Source organism: Lathamus discolor, chromosome 1, assembly GCF_037157495.1.
Source record: "Lathamus discolor isolate bLatDis1 chromosome 1, bLatDis1.hap1, whole genome shotgun sequence".
Lineage (NCBI taxonomy): Eukaryota > Metazoa > Chordata > Aves > Psittaciformes > Psittacidae > Lathamus > Lathamus discolor.
The window spans coordinates 66,170,692-66,190,772 of NC_088884.1; the positions used below are offsets into that span (position 1 = coordinate 66,170,692).

A 20,081-nucleotide genomic window follows, 5' to 3' on the forward strand; every position below is an offset into this window, starting at 1 on the left:
GGCAATATAGAGCCGCGCTGGCGGTGGTTCCCGCCACACGCCGGTTGGGTTGAGAAGAGTGAGAAGCATGTCTGGCAGGGGCAAAGGCGGGAAGGGCCTTGGCAAGGGGGGCGCCAAGCGCCACCGCAAGGTGCTGCGAGACAACATCCAGGGCATCACCAAGCCGGCCATCCGCCGCCTGGCTCGGCGTGGCGGCGTGAAGCGCATCTCCGGGCTCATCTACGAGGAGACGCGCGGTGTGCTGAAGGTCTTCCTGGAGAACGTGATCCGTGACGCAGTCACTTACACGGAGCACGCCAAGAGGAAGACGGTTACAGCCATGGATGTGGTGTATGCTCTGAAGCGCCAGGGACGCACTCTCTACGGCTTCGGCGGCTAAATCCGTTTTTGGGACAGGTCACTTTTCAAGAACACAAAGGCTCTTTTCAGAGCCACCCACGCTTTCAGAAGAAGAGTCTGAATCACGCCTTAGCTTTGTATTTCAGGGCTGTAGTAAAACAACGGCAGCAGTGGGTGGTGTGGTCTATGACAATGGTGGTGGAGGGTGGGGTCTTTCTCTGTCCTCATCTGTAGCCCCCGTTCCGTACGGTCCTTTTAATGCTCCCAGTCTCAAGCAACAGGTGAGCGTGAAATCCGTGGCGTAGGAATATCCAAATAGCGATTTCCTGACGGGACTCCGTAGGCTCGAGAGAAACATTTCGGTTCCGGAAGACTAGTACGTTTTTCATTCCCCACCCCTTTCCCCCGTCTTCGTCCCCGTCTCCCCCTCTTTCTTTGTAAGGGGAACGGAGGGGACAGGCCGGCGAAAAAAGCCGGAAGCCCCGGTCAAGAGCTACTGCGACAGCCGGTCTCCCGCCATCGGCTTCACCGCAGCAGCCTGAAAGAGGAGCGCACGAAATGGCGGCGCTGCCCGCCCCCCCGTATGGGGGACGGGATAGGGCGAGAAGGCGCGGGGAGAAGAAACGAGAAATGGGTGCAAACGCCCGTCGCGCCCTATGGGCTGCAGGGGAAAAGGACGCCGAGCGAGAGCGCCTCCCTTTGCTCTGCTCCTCCGACCGCAGGGCTTCCCGTGCTCTGGAGCAGCCCTCGGTCTGCGCCGGCAGCATATAGATTGGAGAATCTCAGAACGCCAACACACAACGATCGGGCGCGGCTTGAGGCGAATGTCCCACACTGAACCTCCCGCCCGGTTATCCCACGATCAGCACTGCCTCGAGTACGGGAAACTGCGCTCGGCTCAGGCTGCCTACACTTGCTCCTAATACCAGAGACCCAGCTCTCTTGTGGCCATGTGGTGGCTCTTAAAAGAGCCTTTTCGGTTCGGGTGGGTGGGGGCACGACAGGCGCCTCAGGCGCGCTCGCCGCGGATGCGCCGCGCCAGTTGAATATCTTTGGGCATGATGGTGACCCGCTTGGCGTGGATGGCACACAGGTTGGTGTCCTCGAACAGCCCCACCAGGTAGGCCTCGCTCGCCTCCTGCAGCGCCATCACGGCCGAGCTCTGGAAGCGCAGATCGGTCTTGAAGTCCTGCGCGATCTCGCGCACCAGGCGCTGGAAGGGCAGCTTGCGGATCAGCAGCTCCGTCGACTTCTGGTAGCGCCGGATCTCGCGCAGCGCCACCGTGCCCGGACGGTACCGGTGCGGCTTCTTCACGCCGCCCGTGGCCGGCGCGCTCTTGCGGGCCGCCTTGGTGGCCAGCTGCTTGCGGGGCGCCTTCCCGCCCGTCGACTTACGCGCAGTCTGCTTCGTACGCGCCATCAACTGACTACCTTACCCACTCACTAATGAAAAACCAGCAGACAGAAACTGAAACGCGTCTCCCCGCGACTCCCTTTTATATCCGACCGCTGCTTGTTCATTGGCCGCTGGAAATAGCCGAATTCATTGGGTCAATTTGAAAACCCCGCCTTAACCCCTTCTGTGCTGAACCGCACTCCTCAATATGAACCGCACTCCTCAATATTTGCGTCACAGATTAAATCCTCTCGTCTTTCGTTTCTTCGGAAACATCATTATTTTTCTTAATTATTTGATCTGAAGTTTGCCCCTCAAAAAATTGCTACTTCTCATACAATTCCTAAAATGAGTTTACTACAAGACATAGGAACACCCCACACCCACCACCCGTCCCCCGTATTTTCTAGGTTTATCACAAAGCTAATTTTTGTTTACAGGCTTAGTTAGCAAATCCTAATTATGTAAAACTCTCACCACTTATATTTTGACTTTCTACAACATTGAGACAAGTATTTCCTGAAGGAATCGAATTATTTACTTGAAATCCAAACCTAAAGCCAACATACCATTAGGTTTCTTTTACCTACAAAGTTCATAGCAGTCATCATAACATAAAATATAGATGAAGTAAAAACAATTCATAATGTCAAACATAGGGGGGAACAAAAAACATAAAAGTAACTACTGTAGAAATAAAACTGTTGCGCAAGAAAACTTTAAAAGTTCACTCGGCTACCCTGACAAATACGGAGAAAATAAATGTACCAGGGATGCCTTGCAGAACGAGTGGGAGCTCTGAGCGGCTTCAGTCACCTCAGCAGTTACCCAATGAAATACTTCTCCTCATCGACCAATCAGAGATGAGGGGCGTGCCAGACCCGCTATAAATATAAGTGGCGCGTTCAAGCAGGTATCGTGTGTTTTTAGCATCTGGGGCAGAGAGTGTTGATGGCGCGTACGAAGCAGACGGCGCGTAAGTCGACGGGCGGGAAGGCGCCCCGCAAGCAGCTGGCCACCAAGGCGGCCCGCAAGAGCGCGCCGGCCACGGGCGGCGTGAAGAAGCCGCACCGGTACCGTCCGGGCACGGTGGCGCTGCGCGAGATCCGGCGCTACCAGAAGTCGACGGAGCTGCTGATCCGCAAGCTGCCCTTCCAGCGCCTGGTGCGCGAGATCGCGCAGGACTTCAAGACCGATCTGCGCTTCCAGAGCTCGGCCGTGATGGCGCTGCAGGAGGCGAGCGAGGCCTACCTGGTGGGGCTGTTCGAGGACACCAACCTGTGTGCCATCCACGCCAAGCGGGTCACCATCATGCCCAAAGATATTCAACTGGCGCGGCGCATCCGCGGCGAGCGCGCCTGAGGCGCCTGTCGTGCCCCCACCCACCCGAACCGAAAAGGCTCTTTTAAGAGCCACCACATGGCCACAAGAGAGCTGGGTCTCTGGTATTAGGAGCAAGTGTAGGCAGCCTGAGCCGAGCGCAGTTTCCCGTACTCGAGGCAGTGCTGATCGTGGGATAACCGGGCGGGAGGTTCAGTGTGGGACATTCGCCTCAAGCCGCGCCCGATCGTTGTGTGTTGGCGTTCTGAGATTCTCCAATCTATATGCTGCCGGCGCAGACCGAGGGCTGCTCCAGAGCACGGGAAGCCCTGCGGTCGGAGGAGCAGAGCAAAGGGAGGCGCTCTCGCTCGGCGTCCTTTTCCCCTGCAGCCCATAGGGCGCGACGGGCGTTTGCACCCATTTCTCGTTTCTTCTCCCCGCGCCTTCTCGCCCTATCCCGTCCCCCATACGGGGGGGCGGGCAGCGCCGCCATTTCGTGCGCTCCTCTTTCAGGCTGCTGCGGTGAAGCCGATGGCGGGAGACCGGCTGTCGCAGTAGCTCTTGACCGGGGCTTCCGGCTTTTTTCGCCGGCCTGTCCCCTCCGTTCCCCTTACAAAGAAAGAGGGGGAGACGGGGACGAAGACGGGGGAAAGGGGTGGGGAATGAAAAACGTACTAGTCTTCCGGAACCGAAATGTTTCTCTCGAGCCTACGGAGTCCCGTCAGGAAATCGCTATTTGGAGATTCCTACGCCACGGATTTCACGCTCACCTGTTGCTTGAGACTGGGAGCATTAAAAGGACCGTACGGAACGGGGGCTACAGATGAGGACAGAGAAAGACCCCACCCTCCACCACCATTGTCATAGACCACACCACCCACTGCTGCCGTTGTTTTACTACAGCCCTGAAATATAAAGCTTAAGCGTGATTCGGGCTCTTCTCTTGAAAGCGTGGGTGGCTCTGAAAAGAGCCTTTGTGTTCTTGAAAAGTGACCTGTCCCAAAAACGGATTTAGCCGCCGAAGCCGTAGAGTGTGCGTCCCTGGCGCTTCAGAGCATACACCACATCCATGGCTGTAACCGTCTTCCTCTTGGCGTGCTCCGTGTAAGTGACTGCGTCACGGATCACGTTCTCCAGGAAGACCTTCAGCACACCGCGCGTCTCCTCGTAGATGAGCCCGGAGATGCGCTTCACGCCGCCACGCCGAGCCAGGCGGCGGATGGCCGGCTTGGTGATGCCCTGGATGTTGTCTCGCAGCACCTTGCGGTGGCGCTTGGCGCCCCCCTTGCCAAGGCCCTTCCCGCCTTTGCCCCTGCCAGACATGCTTCTCACTCTTCTCAACCCAACCGGCGTGTGGCGGGAACCACCGCCAGCGCGGCTCTATATTGCCAGCGGTCCGACCTGGTTGGAGACTGCGACGGGGCAGGGCAAGGGCGGGCTCTTCGCCGCGCCTCTCCCCCGGCGGGCATCGACGTTCGCGCCATCGCCTCCGAGAGGGGATGGGTGGAGCGGTCCTAGTCCCTGCCCTGGCTCTGGGAGGCGGCCGACCCCGCCTCCGGCCGGCCTAGGCGCCGCGGGAACAGTCCCCCGGGAGGGGGACATGCTCCGTCCCTGTGCGCACGGCTCAGCTTCCGGGCCCCGCCGCTGCGGTGCTCGGGGTCCGTGGGGGGAGCGGGGCCCGGGTCTGCAGCAAAATCCAGCCAATGGGGGCGGTGGGGCTGAGAGCGCCGCTTCCTGCCCGCGCCGCGCCGTGCCGTGCCGTGCCGTGCCGCGCCGTGCCGTGCCGCGCCGTGCCGCGCCGTGCCGCGCCGTGCCGTGCCGCGCCGTGCCGCGCCGTGCCGTGCCGCGCCGTGCCGTGCCGTGCCGCGCCGCGCCGTGCCGTGCCGTGCCGTGCCGTGCCGCGCCGCGCCGCGCCGTGCCGTGCCGTGCCGTGCCGCGCCGTGCCGCGCCGCCCCGCCCGCGTTCCACCGCCGCCATTTCGCGGCGCTTAAACAAAGGAGATGGGGGGGGAGGGGGGGGGCACACGGATGTGCGGGGTGTGCGGCGGCGGGCAGGGGTGGTAGCGTCGGTGCTCGGGTAAATTTAGCTTTTTATACTAAGAATTAGGTATCGTTATTAATCCTCCTTTTTTCCGTCCTCTTGGTTATGATAATTTTAATTTACTTTTTTTGGGGGGTGAAGTCATTTGCATCTCCTGTATCCATATCTTAATGACCACACGCCTGTTTTGTGTTTATGGGACTGAGGTGCTGATAAAAGAATTGATTTGGGTGTCTTGTTAATATACCCATGTAAAAAAAATCGATTGTGTTCCATGTGCTCTTATGCGTGGCATCTGTTTGGTCATCTTCATTTTTTTCTTATGCTTTATTGATGCCTTATACCTCAAAGTTTTAGTTTCACCTTTTCTTTTTATTCTATCCATAAATTTTGGTGGGTTTTTTCTTCTTTTTTTTTTTTTTTTCCCCAAACACATAACTGGGTGTTTTTCTTAGCTATAATACTGTAGGTGTATTCATATAGAGGGCAAATCTTTTAAATAAGTTGTGTTAGTCATCTTCGGACATCATATGTGTCCAAACATTACTTATTTTGGAAATGCATAGCAATTTCCTTCCCCCCCCCCCCCCCCATCCTTTTTTTTTTTAATCTTGTAGATTTTTCAGTACAGTTATTTCATGCTGCGGAATTGTGACCTGTGTACTTATTGCTTCTCTAAGCAGTTATGAGGCCTTCAGCTAGCGGAGACATTCAAGAATTTACAAAGGTAGAAAACTTGCAGCTATAGATGTGAAGACATGCAACACATAACAGGACCGTTCTTAATATTTCAGTCTCAGCAACTGAAAGTCCTACAGTAGCTACCTATAACCTTTAAACTCGAATTCTCTAATGCAGTTATCATATGTATCATGCACCATAATAATCACAATTGCTATATAGCTGTGCCTCATGATCAATATATTTGTAATGCTCCCTAATGCTATGTGCTCAGTGCCTTCTGTTGAAGGCGTATGGTTTTGTAACTTTTCCTGGGGTTTCTCCTCCGTTGTCTTCTCCATACACCATACAGAGGGATACACCAGTCTAAAGGGAGATGGTGTTCAGAAACCAATCTAAGTCTCAAACACTTGTCCTACTACACTGAAAAACTCTACCTTGTTGTCGTCTCTGCTTGTTTGCTTTGGTTCATGCTTTTTGTTTGTTTGTTTCTCAGGAGCTTTTGACATTGGTAATGTGTACTCTGTAAGCCCAAGATTATACATAGGCTTCTGACTTTCCCTCATCAGCTAAGCTGTCCTCCAGCATGGCTGGCTAAAGAGGCTGTAGAAGGTGGATAGTCAAAGCCAAGATGCTATTCAGAAACACTTTTAATTTTTTTTTCTTGAAGTCCATTTAGGTAATAAGAACAGAAAAGAATTATCTTTCTGACCTGAGATTTCAGAATAGGAAAGGGCATTTTCTAGGAAAATCTATGCAGACCTCACCCAGGAGCTGTTGTGGCAGAATACTAGCAGCAGCTTTGCCTTTATGTCTTCCCAGTGGCACCTACAAACTTCCAGTTGGAGCAGTTACCTGAACAGAAGGCAGCTGAGAGCCTGTAGCACGATGTGTTCACCTGGCAGAGGTACACTAACCAGGGGAGAAAGTGGGAGTCCCACAGTTCATACTGGTTCATAATGTGCAATAGGCTGGTGACTCCTTCAAGTTCTAACATCCTTGAGTTGTTCTGGAGCTGTTCTTGAGGCTTTTTCTCTGTTCCCTCCCATCAGACTTTGGTTTCCTGACTGAAGGATTATTTCTTTTGGATGCTTCAAAGCTTTGGTCAGTCACTGGAAATACTGTTGTTAATGAAGTGAGATAGATGATGGGTGGTGACTTGCTTTAGTGAACATGGGGTATTTTAGACTGCAGAGGGAAATATGAATGCCTAGATTCTTTTTTCATAAATCACAGAATCATTGAATGGTGTGGGTTGGGAAGGACCTTAAGATCGTCCAGTTCCATGGGCAACGATGTCTCACAGTAGACCATGCTGCCCAAGGCTCTGTCCAAGCCTGGACTTCAACACTGCCAGGGATGGAGAATTTACCACTTCTTTGGGCAACCCGTTCCAGTGCCTCACCACCCTCACAGTAAAGAACTTCTTCCTTCTATCTAACCTGAACTTCCCCTCTTTCAGTTTGAGCCCATCACCCCTTGTCCTGTTGCTACAGTTCCTGATGAAGAGTCCCTCTCCAACGTCCTTGTAGGCCCCCTTCAGATACTGGAATGGTGTAAGAACTCAGTTCATCTTTGTTCATTGGTTAGGCTTCCACAGTCAGTTCTTTCCTGGAATTTGAGTTCCCTTTATAAATATCTTCTAACCCTCTTTTCACACCTCTTCCCAATTCTTTTGCCTTCAGCACTCTCCAATATCTCTTTGTGAAAGGGCAGCACAGGCAGCCACATCGTTCCTACACCAGGAATGACTGTCCTTCAGTTATTGTTCAGCTGTTGGGTTTCGGTGGTTTCACTGGGGGTTTGTTGTTTGTTTATTGGTTTTTTTTTTTTTTAACTGATTTCTTTCTTTCTTTTCTTTCTTTCTTTTCACGGCACTTAAACAAAGGAGATGGGGGGGCCATACGGATGTGCAGGGTGTGCAGCGGTGGGCAGGGGTGGTAGCATCGGTGCTCGGGTAAATTTAGCTTTTTATACTAAGAATTAGTATTTTTTCTTTTCCTGTTTTTTTTTTATTTATTTATTATTATTATTTTAGTTATGTCATTGTTTTCCTTTTTCCTCCTTTTTTTCCAGGAAGATATTTTTCTTTCTTTAGAGCTTTGGGGAGCATTTTAGATTTTTTTTGTTTCCCTGTAGCCTCCTAGTATGTATGTTACTTAATTCCGGCTATGTTTGTCCAACATTTTGATAACTATTTTCATGTGTAAATAGCCAGGTTCGTAGTGTTTATATCAGTTATTTTTAATAGCTCTTTATCAAGTTCTACACAAATTGGGAAGACTTCATCATCTTTGCATATCAGCCTTTATGGTGCTCTTAGGACAGATGAGGCTCCTCAGTTTATCACTGTCATTGCACATTACTTATCAGTTACTGTTCAAGGGGAAAATAAATAAAATTAGTGTACAGCTTTTCCCCCCCATTTATGAGTAACAGCACAAATAGAATACAAGAGAGCTCAGTAATGCTTTTGCACAACTGTAAAGTATATTCTTCCCTGCCTATTACTCCTCCCAGTATTTGACAACATGCATCTTTTCCTTGTCAGTGATTAGTGTGGTTTTCCCTCTATTTGTCTAGATTCATAGAATCGCTCATTTGGCACATTTGTCCCTAAGCATTATTTTTTTGCACATCTTTTCCATAGCTCTGCTTTCATTTCACCTGGTAACTTCAAATGTGTAGGTGTTAATATGTTTGGAGATTATCCACTTAAGCTATTTAGGTCTCTCTGTGTAGTTTACTGAGAACAGGTATTCTGCCCTGCAAGTTGCCCTATTAACCTCCCATGCCTAGTGTTGATTGTCATTTTATCAAGAATTTGCAGTCTCTTTTGACATCCCTTTTGTGCTTCATATTTGTTCCCTGGATCTCTTTTTGAGGCTTTTAATGTTCTGGAAAACAGGGAAGGAGCTCCAAGTTGCATTGATTGAATTCTAGAGTAACACTTCATTCCCTAACATGACATCTTGGTCTTGTATTTTATGACTAGTGTTCATCCTTTACTTCTGGTGGCTCTTTTACATGGATTTTGCTATTCAGAGACAGCAAGTATATGAACTACCCATTAATTTTCCATTTATTTATTTACAATTCAGTTTCAAGACAGTAATTAATCAAAACAGTATAGGGAAGGACAAGAAGTTCTGTTTTCCTCTTCCTGATCAGGCAGCATTAGTTAGAAGAGACTTAAGTTGCCTCCTGTGATGTGGGAAGGCAGCCAGAGCACACTGGTATTAATGAGTAGGATGGATGAGGGCAGGAAGGAGCGAGAATATTATTCTACTCCTCTTCCCACACTGGGTATGTCGTAGCAGATTGTAGCAATCCTCATCCCTTCTGCATTAGGTTTCAGTCTGTCGTCCTGCTATTCCTGCTAAGGGTGCCAGCCTTCCCAAGAGACAACCACCCCTATTAGAAAGCTGTTGAAATAATGCAAAATTCAAAATGTTTTCTCTTCAGTGACCTGCTTTGTTTTCGGGGTTGGTTGGTTGCTTCCTCCCCCTCCAGGAAACCTGTTGTTAGATCTGAGTTGCTGTCTCTCAGTAGATCTGCCAGCATGTGCCTTTTCAGGTCCTTAGGAGAATTAATATTTATTTGGGTAGTCTCTGTGAAACAGTTTTTAAACCAGCTAAAAGTATTGTGGCAGAAATGTTTCAATTTGAAGATACAGATTTGCTTTACCTCCTGAAGCAGAAGCTTACGATAAGTGTTTTATTTTGCTTAGATAAGACATTTGTGAGGGAAAGGAATAAAACTACACTACACCATCTTCCTAGGGAAATGTAAGCATTCTCAGAACATAACCACATGAGATGTGTAAGTCCAACTAAACATGGAGATGGATATTTGCTTAGTGACCATCAACATGATGAAAATATTATAGAAGTTTGTTAATTCCATGGCGGGGGGGGAAGGGCAAAAGAAATCTTTCTAAATTACATCAGAAGTTTGTGACACAAGTTTTTGTTACAGCACCATAAAAATTAGTGCTCTGTGAATCCCTACTCACATGAGGACTCCGAGCTGTCAATCTCTGCACAGGCCATCTATACAAAACTGAAGAAAGGCCCATTGCCACAACTGGTGGTTATCCCCTCAATATAAAGGAATGTCACATTTAGCACCTGACTACTCAATATGCCCCTAAATCTCCACTGGAGGATCTGAGTTTTGATCAGCTCAACTCTAGTTTTCATTCTCATGCACTGGGACTAGCCTGATGGACCTGGCCCCTGTACTGACTGCTCCCCAGGGATCTGTCTGCCCCAGAGCACCGCAGGGTTTCTTCTCAGGTGTGCATCTGCCTCTAGGCTCTACTTGCAACTGTGTGAAGGACACAAATGGTGCTTTTAAAGTTGTTTTCCTCCAGGTGGAAGCTGGAAATCAACCTGCATTCTGGCAGCTCCTACCCCAGGAACAATGGGATCCATCTCTGACAGAGCTTTATAAACCTCACTAAGATCATATGTGTACTTATTACTTACTGACACTTTAAACTGTTACCTTTTCATGCATTGATGTGTTTATGCAAAAATCTCCAATAACCTTACCGGTTATCCCCAGACTTTTAGGGATGGAGAAGGGACAGCTCAGGCTGAAAGTGGGAGAAAGCAAAAAGTGCACATAAGGGAAAGTTATGAAGTCCTTTACAAGGTAATGAACTATTTTAAGCTTTTTTTGCTTCCTCCCGATGTATAGTAATTAAATATTAAGCTTATTAGAATTATCTTGATAATTATCATCTCTCTTCTGCTATTCTGTATAATACTGTCCTTTTACCTTCAGCATGTTATGTGTGCATGCATACACAAAAACATGCATCTAGTATGAAATATTCTATTGAACCCACACACACCTAGAAAAAGCATTAGAGCTGCTCTGATGTGGCTGCAAGGTCCTTCAGCGGTTAGCAGTCTGTACAAACACAGTGAATGCCTAGGACTAGCAACTAGTGGGAACTTCACTGCCCACAGAGACATGGCCTTAGATTTCTGGATTGTAATGGATGATGGAAAATCAATCCATCCTTTTGGTGATAGAGTCTCTGTTTGCCCGACCTGTGATCTTATCATGACCTTAACAGCAAAAACATCTTTTATTTTCCAAGGCTTAGGCAATTTGAATGTCATTAAAGGAAAATAAACTTCCACCTTCTCATTTATCAGCTTGGGTTTGACCATAGTTCTCAGTTTCACTGCCTGACCCCCAGATCACTAACTCAGCATTAAGAACTGTCTCACCACCATCTTCCATCTTCATTGCTCCCTCCAGGTTGATCCTAACCACAAAAGAAAAAAAAAAAAAAAGAAAAAATCACCCCAAAGAAAAAAAGAAAACCACACACAACAAAAAACAAGCCCACATAATTTAATGCTCAGAAGCACTGCAATGAAAATATTTTGAATGTTAAGAATCACTAGAAAAGGAGCACAGAGCAAACCAGAAAATACTGTATCTTTGTATCATTGTAGCATTGTGCAAAATAGTCACACCTTGAGAACTCTGCACATTTCTGGCCTCTAAAAATAATGATAACAATAAAGATGCAGTGCAACTAGAATAGAGTTCTGAGTAAAGTAATGAAGATAGAGAAGCTTATTTTAGACCTCAAATTAAGGATACTGAGACTCTTTCAGAGAAGACATAGCTACTGGACAACTGGATGAAGACGTTCTTGCTTATATTCTTTACTAAAGGTGAGCGCAGAGAGATCTCCTCTACAGCAATTAATTCTGTAGAACACAGCTGTCAATCATAACCAGTTCCTAACACCGGTGGTAAATATTTTCCATCTCTAAAAGACTTCTAAACTGAGCCCTGGTGCTGTCAACTGCCATTTAACTACATGCACTTCCTGAGGATCAGTTTTGGTTTTGTCTCAAGGTCAAATACCTCCAGTCCCAAAGCAAACTCACCAAAACCTAACCCTAAACAAACAATTAACCCACATAAGAATTCACCTTAAAAGAGCACCTATTTGTTAATTTAACTATTTTTTCAGGACTTCCAAGTTACTAGCACCCTCCTTTGTGCAAGTATTTCCATAGTTCTCTCACAAACTACTTGGGGAGGCAACAGAGAAAGTTCTGTAACAGAAAAAAACCCAGCAGTTGTCTATAGGAAGAACAAAGAACTTGGTTTCCATTTTAAAACCTTCCTTGCATGTAAAGAGCAATATTATTCACACACAGAGTGCAGAGTCTCAAAATAATAAAATTATTAGAGAAGTTATATATGAGATAGCATTTGAAGAGGGGAAAAAGGCCTGTTTGCATTTGCCTAGTTAGTATGGTAGGTTTGTTTCCATGCCGTGCATCAAGTTTTCTAGGACATAATGAACAAAGGGGTGGAAATGCTCTAATGGTTATGAGCTTGTCATGAAGGACACTCTGTCTGTCCTGAAACCTGAAGAACAAAATAACATTTACTAACAGAACAAACTAGAACCCTGACTTGTTTTTTTTTTTTTCCTTCCCAATCCTGGGTAGCAGCTACAGTATAAAGAAAGCGTGGTTAAAATAAAGAGAAACGATTCGGGGAGGAGAGGGTGGCAGACAGAGGAGGTAAACAGAGGGAGAAGGAGAAGGGAGGGAGGGAGGGAGGGAAACCGCTTCCTGAGCATGATTGGTCAGGAATTGCTGCAGTCTGGGTGCAGTGACAACCCCAGGCCCGAGCCTCTACCAACCAGATAAAGGAACTTGGAGGAAAAGCCCAAAGGGATCCATACACCGTTCCGGTACTCAGTTGTGCCACAGAAAAGTCAGGAGACTCACAGAAGATGCAAAGAGAAAGACACACAAGGGCTTCACTGCATCTTGCAGCAATCTGCTTTTCTGTTGATACTACACTCAGAGCATTCATTCTTACCTGCAAATGAAGGTTTCTGCTGCATTTCTCAGTTTTGGTGTAATTAGCTTTCAGACTTTCATTCTGTTTTTTTTTGAATGTCAGAGCCTCTGAAATTGTGAGTATAGACATGTGAGTTTTTTGTGTTATCAATGTATAAGTTAATCCTGCAACTGTGTATCTAAGAGAAATAAACAACAATATCAATAACATTTTTTAACTTCATTTGACGCCTATGAAGGTCTGTTTTCAAGATGAATATGAAAATTACTGATAAAATTCAAGAGGTTTCTATACATTACACCAGATCTGCAAGATACTCCTAATATACTGTATTTTGGTTCCCTATGTATGGTTGCAGAAAGGTACTAGAGGAACTAAAATCTGGAGTGAAGAGATTTAAGAGTAGCTTATGAAAATATCTATAAATGTTTAGCCTTTGTATATGCTGTGCTGCTTAAATGTTAAATAAGTTTAACCCACAGTTTCATGCAGACGTGTTTGGTACAAAGCATTTAACTCCATTTACTTCTCTTGGCCTAGGCAAACACTCTAACTTGTTCGCTTTTCTGGTAAATATGCTAGCTTAAAGCATCTTGTCTGAAAGAAAATTATCATGAAAATACTGCTGGTGGCATAGAAAATAGAACACTAGTTATAAACTGCTGTATAAGGAGACTGAGCTCGTATGCGCTGTCTCAAAGCGGAAGCTTGGCTAGAAAGGCAGAGAAAAAAATGTAATGCTTTACTATTATTGAGTGCAACTAGTTCCAAGTGAAGATAATAGGAAAACATACTTGAGACTATATTTCAATCTACTCATATTTCATTTGAAAATACTTGTGTTTTCAAGGGATATTTTTCAAACATCATTGGGGAACAAAAGCCTCCTGTAATTTCTAAGGCCAGTGGAACAGAGATACTGTCTTCTCAGGTACTTCAGTGTGACATTGCTCTTGAAAAGAAACACTCCCTCCTAACAACTTTTTGCTTTTGAGCAAAAAGAAAACATGTGAGGCCTTTGTTTCAAAACAGGGGATTTCAAACGGCCCAATCAGGCCTTTCTACAAATTAGTCCTTGGCTTCAGACCTACACAATCTCTTCCCACCTACTAAGTATCCAGTAACAGAAGGTTCTTCTGCTGAATATACTTACCTACAAGAATAATATACTTAACATGCAAGAAACTGAGATTATTATAGAAAAAGAAAAAAAAAAAAACAAACCACTTTTTCCCAAAATATAGTTCTACCCTCAGGTTCCAGCATGGCTACTGCTAAAGTCCTATGGTTAATATTGCTTCAAAGTCTATCTCTAAATGGTAGAAGATTAATACCTAATCTGGTTTTGGTGTTGTTTTTTTTTTTTTCTTCCAATAAGACAGGGCTGATAAAGGGTGTGGGGGGGGTGGGGGGGGGTGGAGAGGGGGTGGCGGGGGAGGGGGATAAAGAAAGTCCTTTGTATTTCAGGAGGAAAAAAAAAAAAACCACAAAAAAAAAATCTTGAAAATTGTGTAAGCAGCAAGTACTGTTTAAAGCCAGACCCGCGGCCCGAAACCATCCTGTTTCCAAGCGGCACTTAAGTCGGGCTCCCCCCGCGTTATATCTCTGCTTGGAAAACATTTGCTATTAACCACTGCACAATGACTCACTCATCTGCTTCCTGAGGCAGGACACTGCTAAAAGCAGGTTTTCCCTCCTTAGTGCTCAAGGGGCGCTTTTAAAGAACAAAAGAAACATTCCCTACCCCCGGGCAGCTCCTTCGAAGGCTTCTGTAATTGCGTTCCTGCCTACCCTTCGGGCAGCATTTTCTTCCTCATAAAACATTACTGAATAGGAAGAAGTAAAAGCCTGTTTTATCTATATCTGCCTAACATATTCCTTTACAGTGAAAGCAAATGAATAAACTATGGAGAAAACAAAAGTGAGCTGAACCTTCTCTACATTCCAAAATCAGCTGGCTCCCCGATGCACCAATGGTCGAGAGACTCCTCCCTACAAATTCCGGCCTCTCCTGTCCCCAGCCATACCCGATGCTTTTCCCGTCGTCTTGGCTCGGGCTGCCAAGGAGCCGGTGGGAGTGAGGAACGGCTCCAAACCCCAAGGCCCCAGCGCCATCGAGCCTGTATCCGGGGCTTCTGTTCACCGCCAAGGAGACCCCAGGACTCCGGTGCTACAGTGGGTCAAAGAGGACTTCAAAATTCCCAAGCAGCCGGCAGCCACTATTCAAGAGGCCCCAAAAGATGACTAAGGCTACCTAGCTCACAAAGGTGGCACTAATGAAAGCAGCACCCAGGAGGGTGTACAGTAAGAGGAAACCTTTGAAGAAACGCCCAACAGCACCTTTAAATGCCACCCATGATGTCAGAGTAAAAAATGATTGAAGCATCAGTTCAAGTCTGGACTAGTACATGCCTATCCCCTACTGCAATTACACATGACTTTACCTAGTGCTTCAACAGGCACTCACATGCTACAGAAAAGTATACTTGACCCTCTTTTGGTTTAACTTGTCATCCTGCTTTACAATTTCCAGTGCCACCCCAATCATTCATAATAATTGATGCTGTGCTTTGATAACCACGCCGAGTTGGTTACAGGCCGGCACCCCAGTGAAGTACAGTTCTGCCGCTATTGCCTGAGGGCCACAAAGTGCAAATAAGTAAGAAAAGAACCTCAATAAGTAGACAAAGAAAGCAGCCGCTCCACACAAAGTAGTCAGGATACCTTTCCCCTCTACGGCACTAGCAGGAGCTGCGCGTGGAAAGCAGCCCGCTCCAGCCCTACCCGAGTTTGAAAACCGCGCGGATTAGCCGGAGGCGGCCCCGCCCCTCACCGTGGCCGAGCACAGCCATCCGCGCCCCCCCCGGCCCGAACCCGCAGCCTACCTCTTCCCGGAGAGGGGTGCTGCTGCCCACTAACGCTGAAACAGGGGTGGTGGGCCCACCCTTGACCTGTTCTAATCGCCCCTCCTAAACCCTACGGCGGTGACAGATTTCATAACTTGTAACTGCCACCTTTTATTAGCTTTTCAAAAGAGTAAAACTAGGAAAAGTTTACATAAAAACATGACTCTTAGAAACAAAGAAAAATAAAGCAGGTAAGGACATCCACCAACTAGCAAAATAAAACTGAAGATACCTTGGGTGTTCTGGCTCTTTCAAGGAAAATGGGGGTGGCTCTGAAAAGAGCCTTTGAGTTGTTTGTCAAAAGTTTTACTTGGCTTTAGCTTTATGGCTGTCAGTCTTCTTGGGCAGTAGCACAGCCTGGATGTTGGGCAGCACACCACCCTGCGCGATCGTCACCTTGCCCAGCAGCTTGTTGAGCTCCTCGTCGTTGCGGATGGCGAGCTGCAGGTGCCGCGGGATGATGCGCGTCTTCTTGTTGTCGCGGGCCGCGTTGCCCGCCAGCTCCAGGATCTCGGCCGTCAGGTACTCCAGCACGGCTGCCAGGTACACGGGAGCGCCGGCGCCCACCCGCTCCGCGTAATTGCCCTTGCGCAGCAGGCGGTGGACGCGGCCCACGGGGAACTGCAGCCCTGCCCGCGACGAACGCGACTTAGCCTTGGCACGCGCCTTCCCACCCTGCTTGCCACGCCCAGACATACCTCAGATAAAAGCTATAAAACAAAGTAAAACCAAAAAGAAATAAAGAGAAAATATCAACACAAAAAAATAAAGCTGATGAAAAAGAAGAAAAACAGCTGCAGCTGCTACCCGGCCTTTTTATCCCTTCCTTCTGGGGTTCGGTGGGACTTTTGATTGGCGGAGACTGAGATTGTAAAGTTAACCAATGGGAAGAGAGATGAAAGAGCACCAATCGGAGATGCCATGTAGTTTGACATCACAGACACACACTGTCCAATGGAAAAGAACAGTACTAAGTCATCTTATTTGCATACCGCCCCTATAAATAGGGGTGCGCCGGCAGTGTGTTTACGTCGTTTCTGCAGTAGACTGGTAGAGACAGACTTATAAAATGCCGGAACCCGCAAAATCCGCTCCTGCTCCGAAGAAGGGCTCTAAGAAGGCTGTCACAAAGACGCAGAAGAAGGGTGACAAGAAGCGTAGAAAGACTAGGAAGGAAAGCTACTCTATCTACGTGTATAAGGTGCTGAAGCAGGTGCACCCAGACACGGGCATCTCTTCTAAGGCCATGGGCATCATGAACTCCTTCGTCAACGACATCTTCGAGCGCATCGCCGGCGAAGCTTCCCGCCTGGCACACTACAACAAACGCTCCACCATCACCTCTCGGGAGATCCAGACGGCCGTGCGGCTCCTGCTGCCGGGTGAGCTGGCCAAGCATGCAGTTTCCGAGGGCACCAAGGCTGTCACCAAGTACACCAGCTCCAAGTAAATGGTGGAAGGATCGCATAACCCAAAGGCTCTTTTAAGAGCCACCCACATTTTCAGTAAAAGAGTCATTCACGCTGTATTCGGTGAGTGGTACTTGTATTTAGTGTTTCTGTGAGTGTAGGTAGTAGCATTCAATCATAGGAAAAATGTTGAAGTGCTAGTAATGATGCTGGTCATCTTGTGTGTTCCTCACCCCAACTGTTCATCGTGCAGGTCTGTAAGAAAAACACGCTAAGACCTTAATCGAGTTCTAAAGCCATTAAAGTTTCCACTTTCTTATTTTCAAGCTACTATCTCTGCTCTAGGGGTTGAGTAAGTGGAAATAAACATGCACTGCAACCTTGAGGACATTTCCATATGAAATAAAGCTTTTCTGTTTGAGTGGGCTTTTCTCTTACAAAACAACTTTATGGTAATGCAGGTTCTCCAATTTCTAATAAATCGCCGTCGTCCCTTTTAACACTTAGCTCTCAGCCTCCAGCAACCTGGCCGCAAGCCAGAGCAGCTTGTTTACTCGGAGAGCTCAGTAGGGATTAGTCTGCGTATGCGCAACATTTGGGATACAATGTTTCATAAAATTTGTCACTGTGCACAGCTGAAATGAAACTGTAGAAAGATCAGTATCGTTTAATTCATCCCGAGACTTTATGTGGAGGCAGCATAAGAGTTTATTTTGTCTCCTCTTTTTGATAGAGAAGAATAAAGAGGATCCTCATAGATTCTAAGTAATAAGTTGTAGGAAAATAGAAGAGGTGCTTAAAAAGGAAAAAGTGAATGGCAGCGCTTTATCGAACTGCGGATGGTGCAGGGTGTGCTTGGTAAGTCTAGCTTTAGAAAAAGCCTTTCTCAAGGCGGCTGAATTCATGCCCGCCCGGGATAGCGGCGGCGACCGCGGTTTCACTGGCAGGTTCCACTGTGGCGGGAGCGCGCCGCCGCTGCCGGCTTCTTTCGGCGGGCAAAAGAGGGGGGTGGAGGGGGTGAGTGACCGGAACGCCGTCTTCAGCGGGGGAGGGGACTGCGGAGCCGGAAGCGGCCGTTGCAATCCACCCCCACGCCGCGAGCACCGGGAGGCGGGCATTTCAAATCCTTCAAGCTATCCAATGGAACTCGTGCTTTCCGGCAGGCCAATCACAGGGCAGTGATGGCTATAAGTAAGGGGCCCCGAGGCTGCCTTTGCGCTAGTTTCCTCGCTTGGTCCTGCTGAGTATCTTTGGGTAGTAATGGCTCGTACGAAGCAGACTGCGCGCAAATCAACTGGCGGGAAGGCTCCCCGCAAGCAGCTGGCCACCAAGGCGGCCCGCAAGAGCGCGCCGGCCACGGGCGGCGTGAAGAAGCCGCACCGGTACCGTCCGGGCACGGTGGCGCTGCGCGAGATCCGGCGCTACCAGAAGTCGACGGAGCTGCTGATCCGCAAGCTGCCCTTCCAGCGCCTGGTGCGCGAGATCGCGCAGGACTTCAAGACCGATCTGCGCTTCCAGAGCTCGGCCGTGATGGCGCTGCAGGAGGCGAGCGAGGCCTACCTGGTGGGGCTGTTCGAGGACACCAACCTGTGTGCCATCCACGCCAAGCGGGTCACCATTATGCCCAAAGATATTCAGCTGGCGCGGCGCATCCGCGGCGAGCGCGCTTAAGCTAGCAAATTCATCTGCCTATCAAAGACCCAAAGGCTCTTTTAAGAGCCACCACATGGCCACTAAAAAGAGCTGTAACCTCCTAGTCCAGTGTAGGAAGTGATGCTTTTCCCTGTGCTTTTCCGGTAGTTTTATAGTGATCAAAAGCCTGCAGCCTGTCAAGTAAGTACCTAACAAAGTGTGGGAGTCTCAATTTAAATGGTTTTTAAAAGGGTTCTGAGGGTATCCAAACAAGCTTGCTATAGTTAATTTTGAGGTGATCTTACCAAGATACACCAGTTTAGGGTGGAAACCTCCTGTTTAGCTGTTACAAAACCAGTTATTGGGCTTTCTTTTCCTGAATGAACAGATGCTCTAAGCGAATTGTATTTATCTGTTGGTGTGTGCTAAAACCATTTATGCAAACTTTGAAATCGTAAAGATGACTCTTAATAGTCATTCTACATTTCGATTAGAGAAGTTTATTCAGAGTATATCTATTGTCGATGCCTTCTCTTTGATGTTCTTATGGTAGCAATATTACAGTTCATTGTCCTGACAGAAGCATAGTTTTCTTTAAGAAACCTTTTTCTTTTTTTTTTTTTTTTTGGGGGGGAGGGTGGTGTGGGGGGTATGGGGTGGGGGAGGAGGGAAGGCTTGTGGTAGAAGAAGCCTTTTCCCGCCTTTTCATGAAAGGCACTGCCTTGGCCGGTAGTTTTCTCAGTGCTTTATCACTCGTGGTCTGGTATTTCCTGATGTAAGAGCTCCCCCCGCCACGGGCACCTTCATTCCTTTTCAAACACTTCTATTTTATTCGTGTGATAGCCCTTGTATTTCTAGAGAGAACTAGGGATAGGGTTGGTGGTGAGTATAACTTCTGACCATACCGTTCTCAAAAGCAGGGTGCTTTCATGCTGGTGTCTTCTCCAGAACACACTCATGGTATCCCTGATGTTTCTTGGTGTCCTATGTGAATTATTAGAGATGCCTTTTTGTATAAGTTGTCTCCCATCTGTATTCAGGGGCCTGAAAATATTTGCTGAACTGAGCACAAAGGAAGTGTTTTCCAAGGAGTATTGGTGACTAAAAGCTTGTCATCGAGTCTAAAATTATTCTTAAATAGAGACTCTTTTGTATGTCTTTTTTTTTTTTCTTTTTTCTTTTTCTTTTTTTTTTTTTTTTTTTTAGTGAGCCTACCTGGAAAACATGTTTTTTCCCTGACTGTAAGTTCAGCTGAAAAACCGCTGCTCTCTTCCTTGGTAGCTCTGTAGTTAGTGCCTGAAAAATATAGAGTTCCAAAACAACCTTTGACTTTCTGTCGCATTTTCTCACTTATTTCATTCTGCTAGTCCTTTATGTGTAATTTGGGAAAGTCTAACTGTTCCGCTGAAATGTTAAAAATAAATTGGGTTTTCACCGCGACAAACGAATAGCTGTGCCTTTAAGAAGCGGTTGGATTGAATAGAGCACAGCCTTCACTAACTC

At 47.5% G+C, this 20,081-nt stretch overlaps 5 protein-coding genes and 1 long non-coding RNA gene across 6 annotated transcripts; 3 read left to right on the forward strand and 3 right to left on the reverse strand.

Annotated features, from left to right (window-relative positions):
* LOC136012879 (histone H4) lies at positions 1–438 on the forward strand. Its single transcript, XM_065675933.1, has one exon. It carries the CDS (start codon positions 68–70, stop codon positions 377–379), a length of 312 nt encoding a protein of 103 aa, XP_065532005.1. The 5' UTR covers positions 1–67; the 3' UTR covers positions 380–438.
* A 694-nt stretch (positions 439–1,132) lies between these two features.
* On the reverse strand, positions 1,133–2,098 carry LOC136012778 (histone H3). Its single transcript, XM_065675829.1, has one exon. The coding sequence runs from the start codon at positions 1,757–1,759 to the stop codon at positions 1,349–1,351; it is 411 nt and encodes a 136-aa protein (XP_065531901.1). The 5' UTR covers positions 1,760–2,098; the 3' UTR covers positions 1,133–1,348.
* Positions 2,099–3,934: 1,836 nt separating this feature from the next.
* Positions 3,935–4,456, reverse strand: LOC136012888 (histone H4). Its single transcript, XM_065675949.1, has one exon. It carries the CDS (start codon positions 4,376–4,378, stop codon positions 4,067–4,069), a length of 312 nt encoding a protein of 103 aa, XP_065532021.1. The 5' UTR covers positions 4,379–4,456; the 3' UTR covers positions 3,935–4,066.
* A 3,227-nt stretch (positions 4,457–7,683) lies between these two features.
* Positions 7,684–15,044, forward strand: LOC136012895 (uncharacterized). Its single transcript, XR_010612053.1, has 3 exons — positions 7,684–7,733; positions 9,755–10,435; positions 14,518–15,044. It is a non-coding gene; the product is annotated as an uncharacterized LOC136012895 (long non-coding RNA).
* Positions 8,847–16,302, reverse strand: LOC136012807 (histone H2A-IV). Its single transcript, XM_065675855.1, has 3 exons — positions 15,770–16,302; positions 12,650–12,738; positions 8,847–11,060 (listed from the first exon to the last, which is right to left on the reverse strand). The coding sequence occupies exon 1, from the start codon at positions 16,231–16,233 to the stop codon at positions 15,844–15,846; it is 390 nt and encodes a 129-aa protein (XP_065531927.1). The 5' UTR covers positions 16,234–16,302; the 3' UTR covers positions 8,847–11,060; positions 12,650–12,738; positions 15,770–15,843.
* Positions 16,303–16,582: 280 nt separating this feature from the next.
* Positions 16,583–17,367, forward strand: LOC136012848 (histone H2B 8). The gene has a single exon (XM_065675892.1). The coding sequence runs from the start codon at positions 16,607–16,609 to the stop codon at positions 16,985–16,987; it is 381 nt and encodes a 126-aa protein (XP_065531964.1). The 5' UTR covers positions 16,583–16,606; the 3' UTR covers positions 16,988–17,367.
* Positions 17,368–20,081: the final 2,714 nt, after the last annotated feature.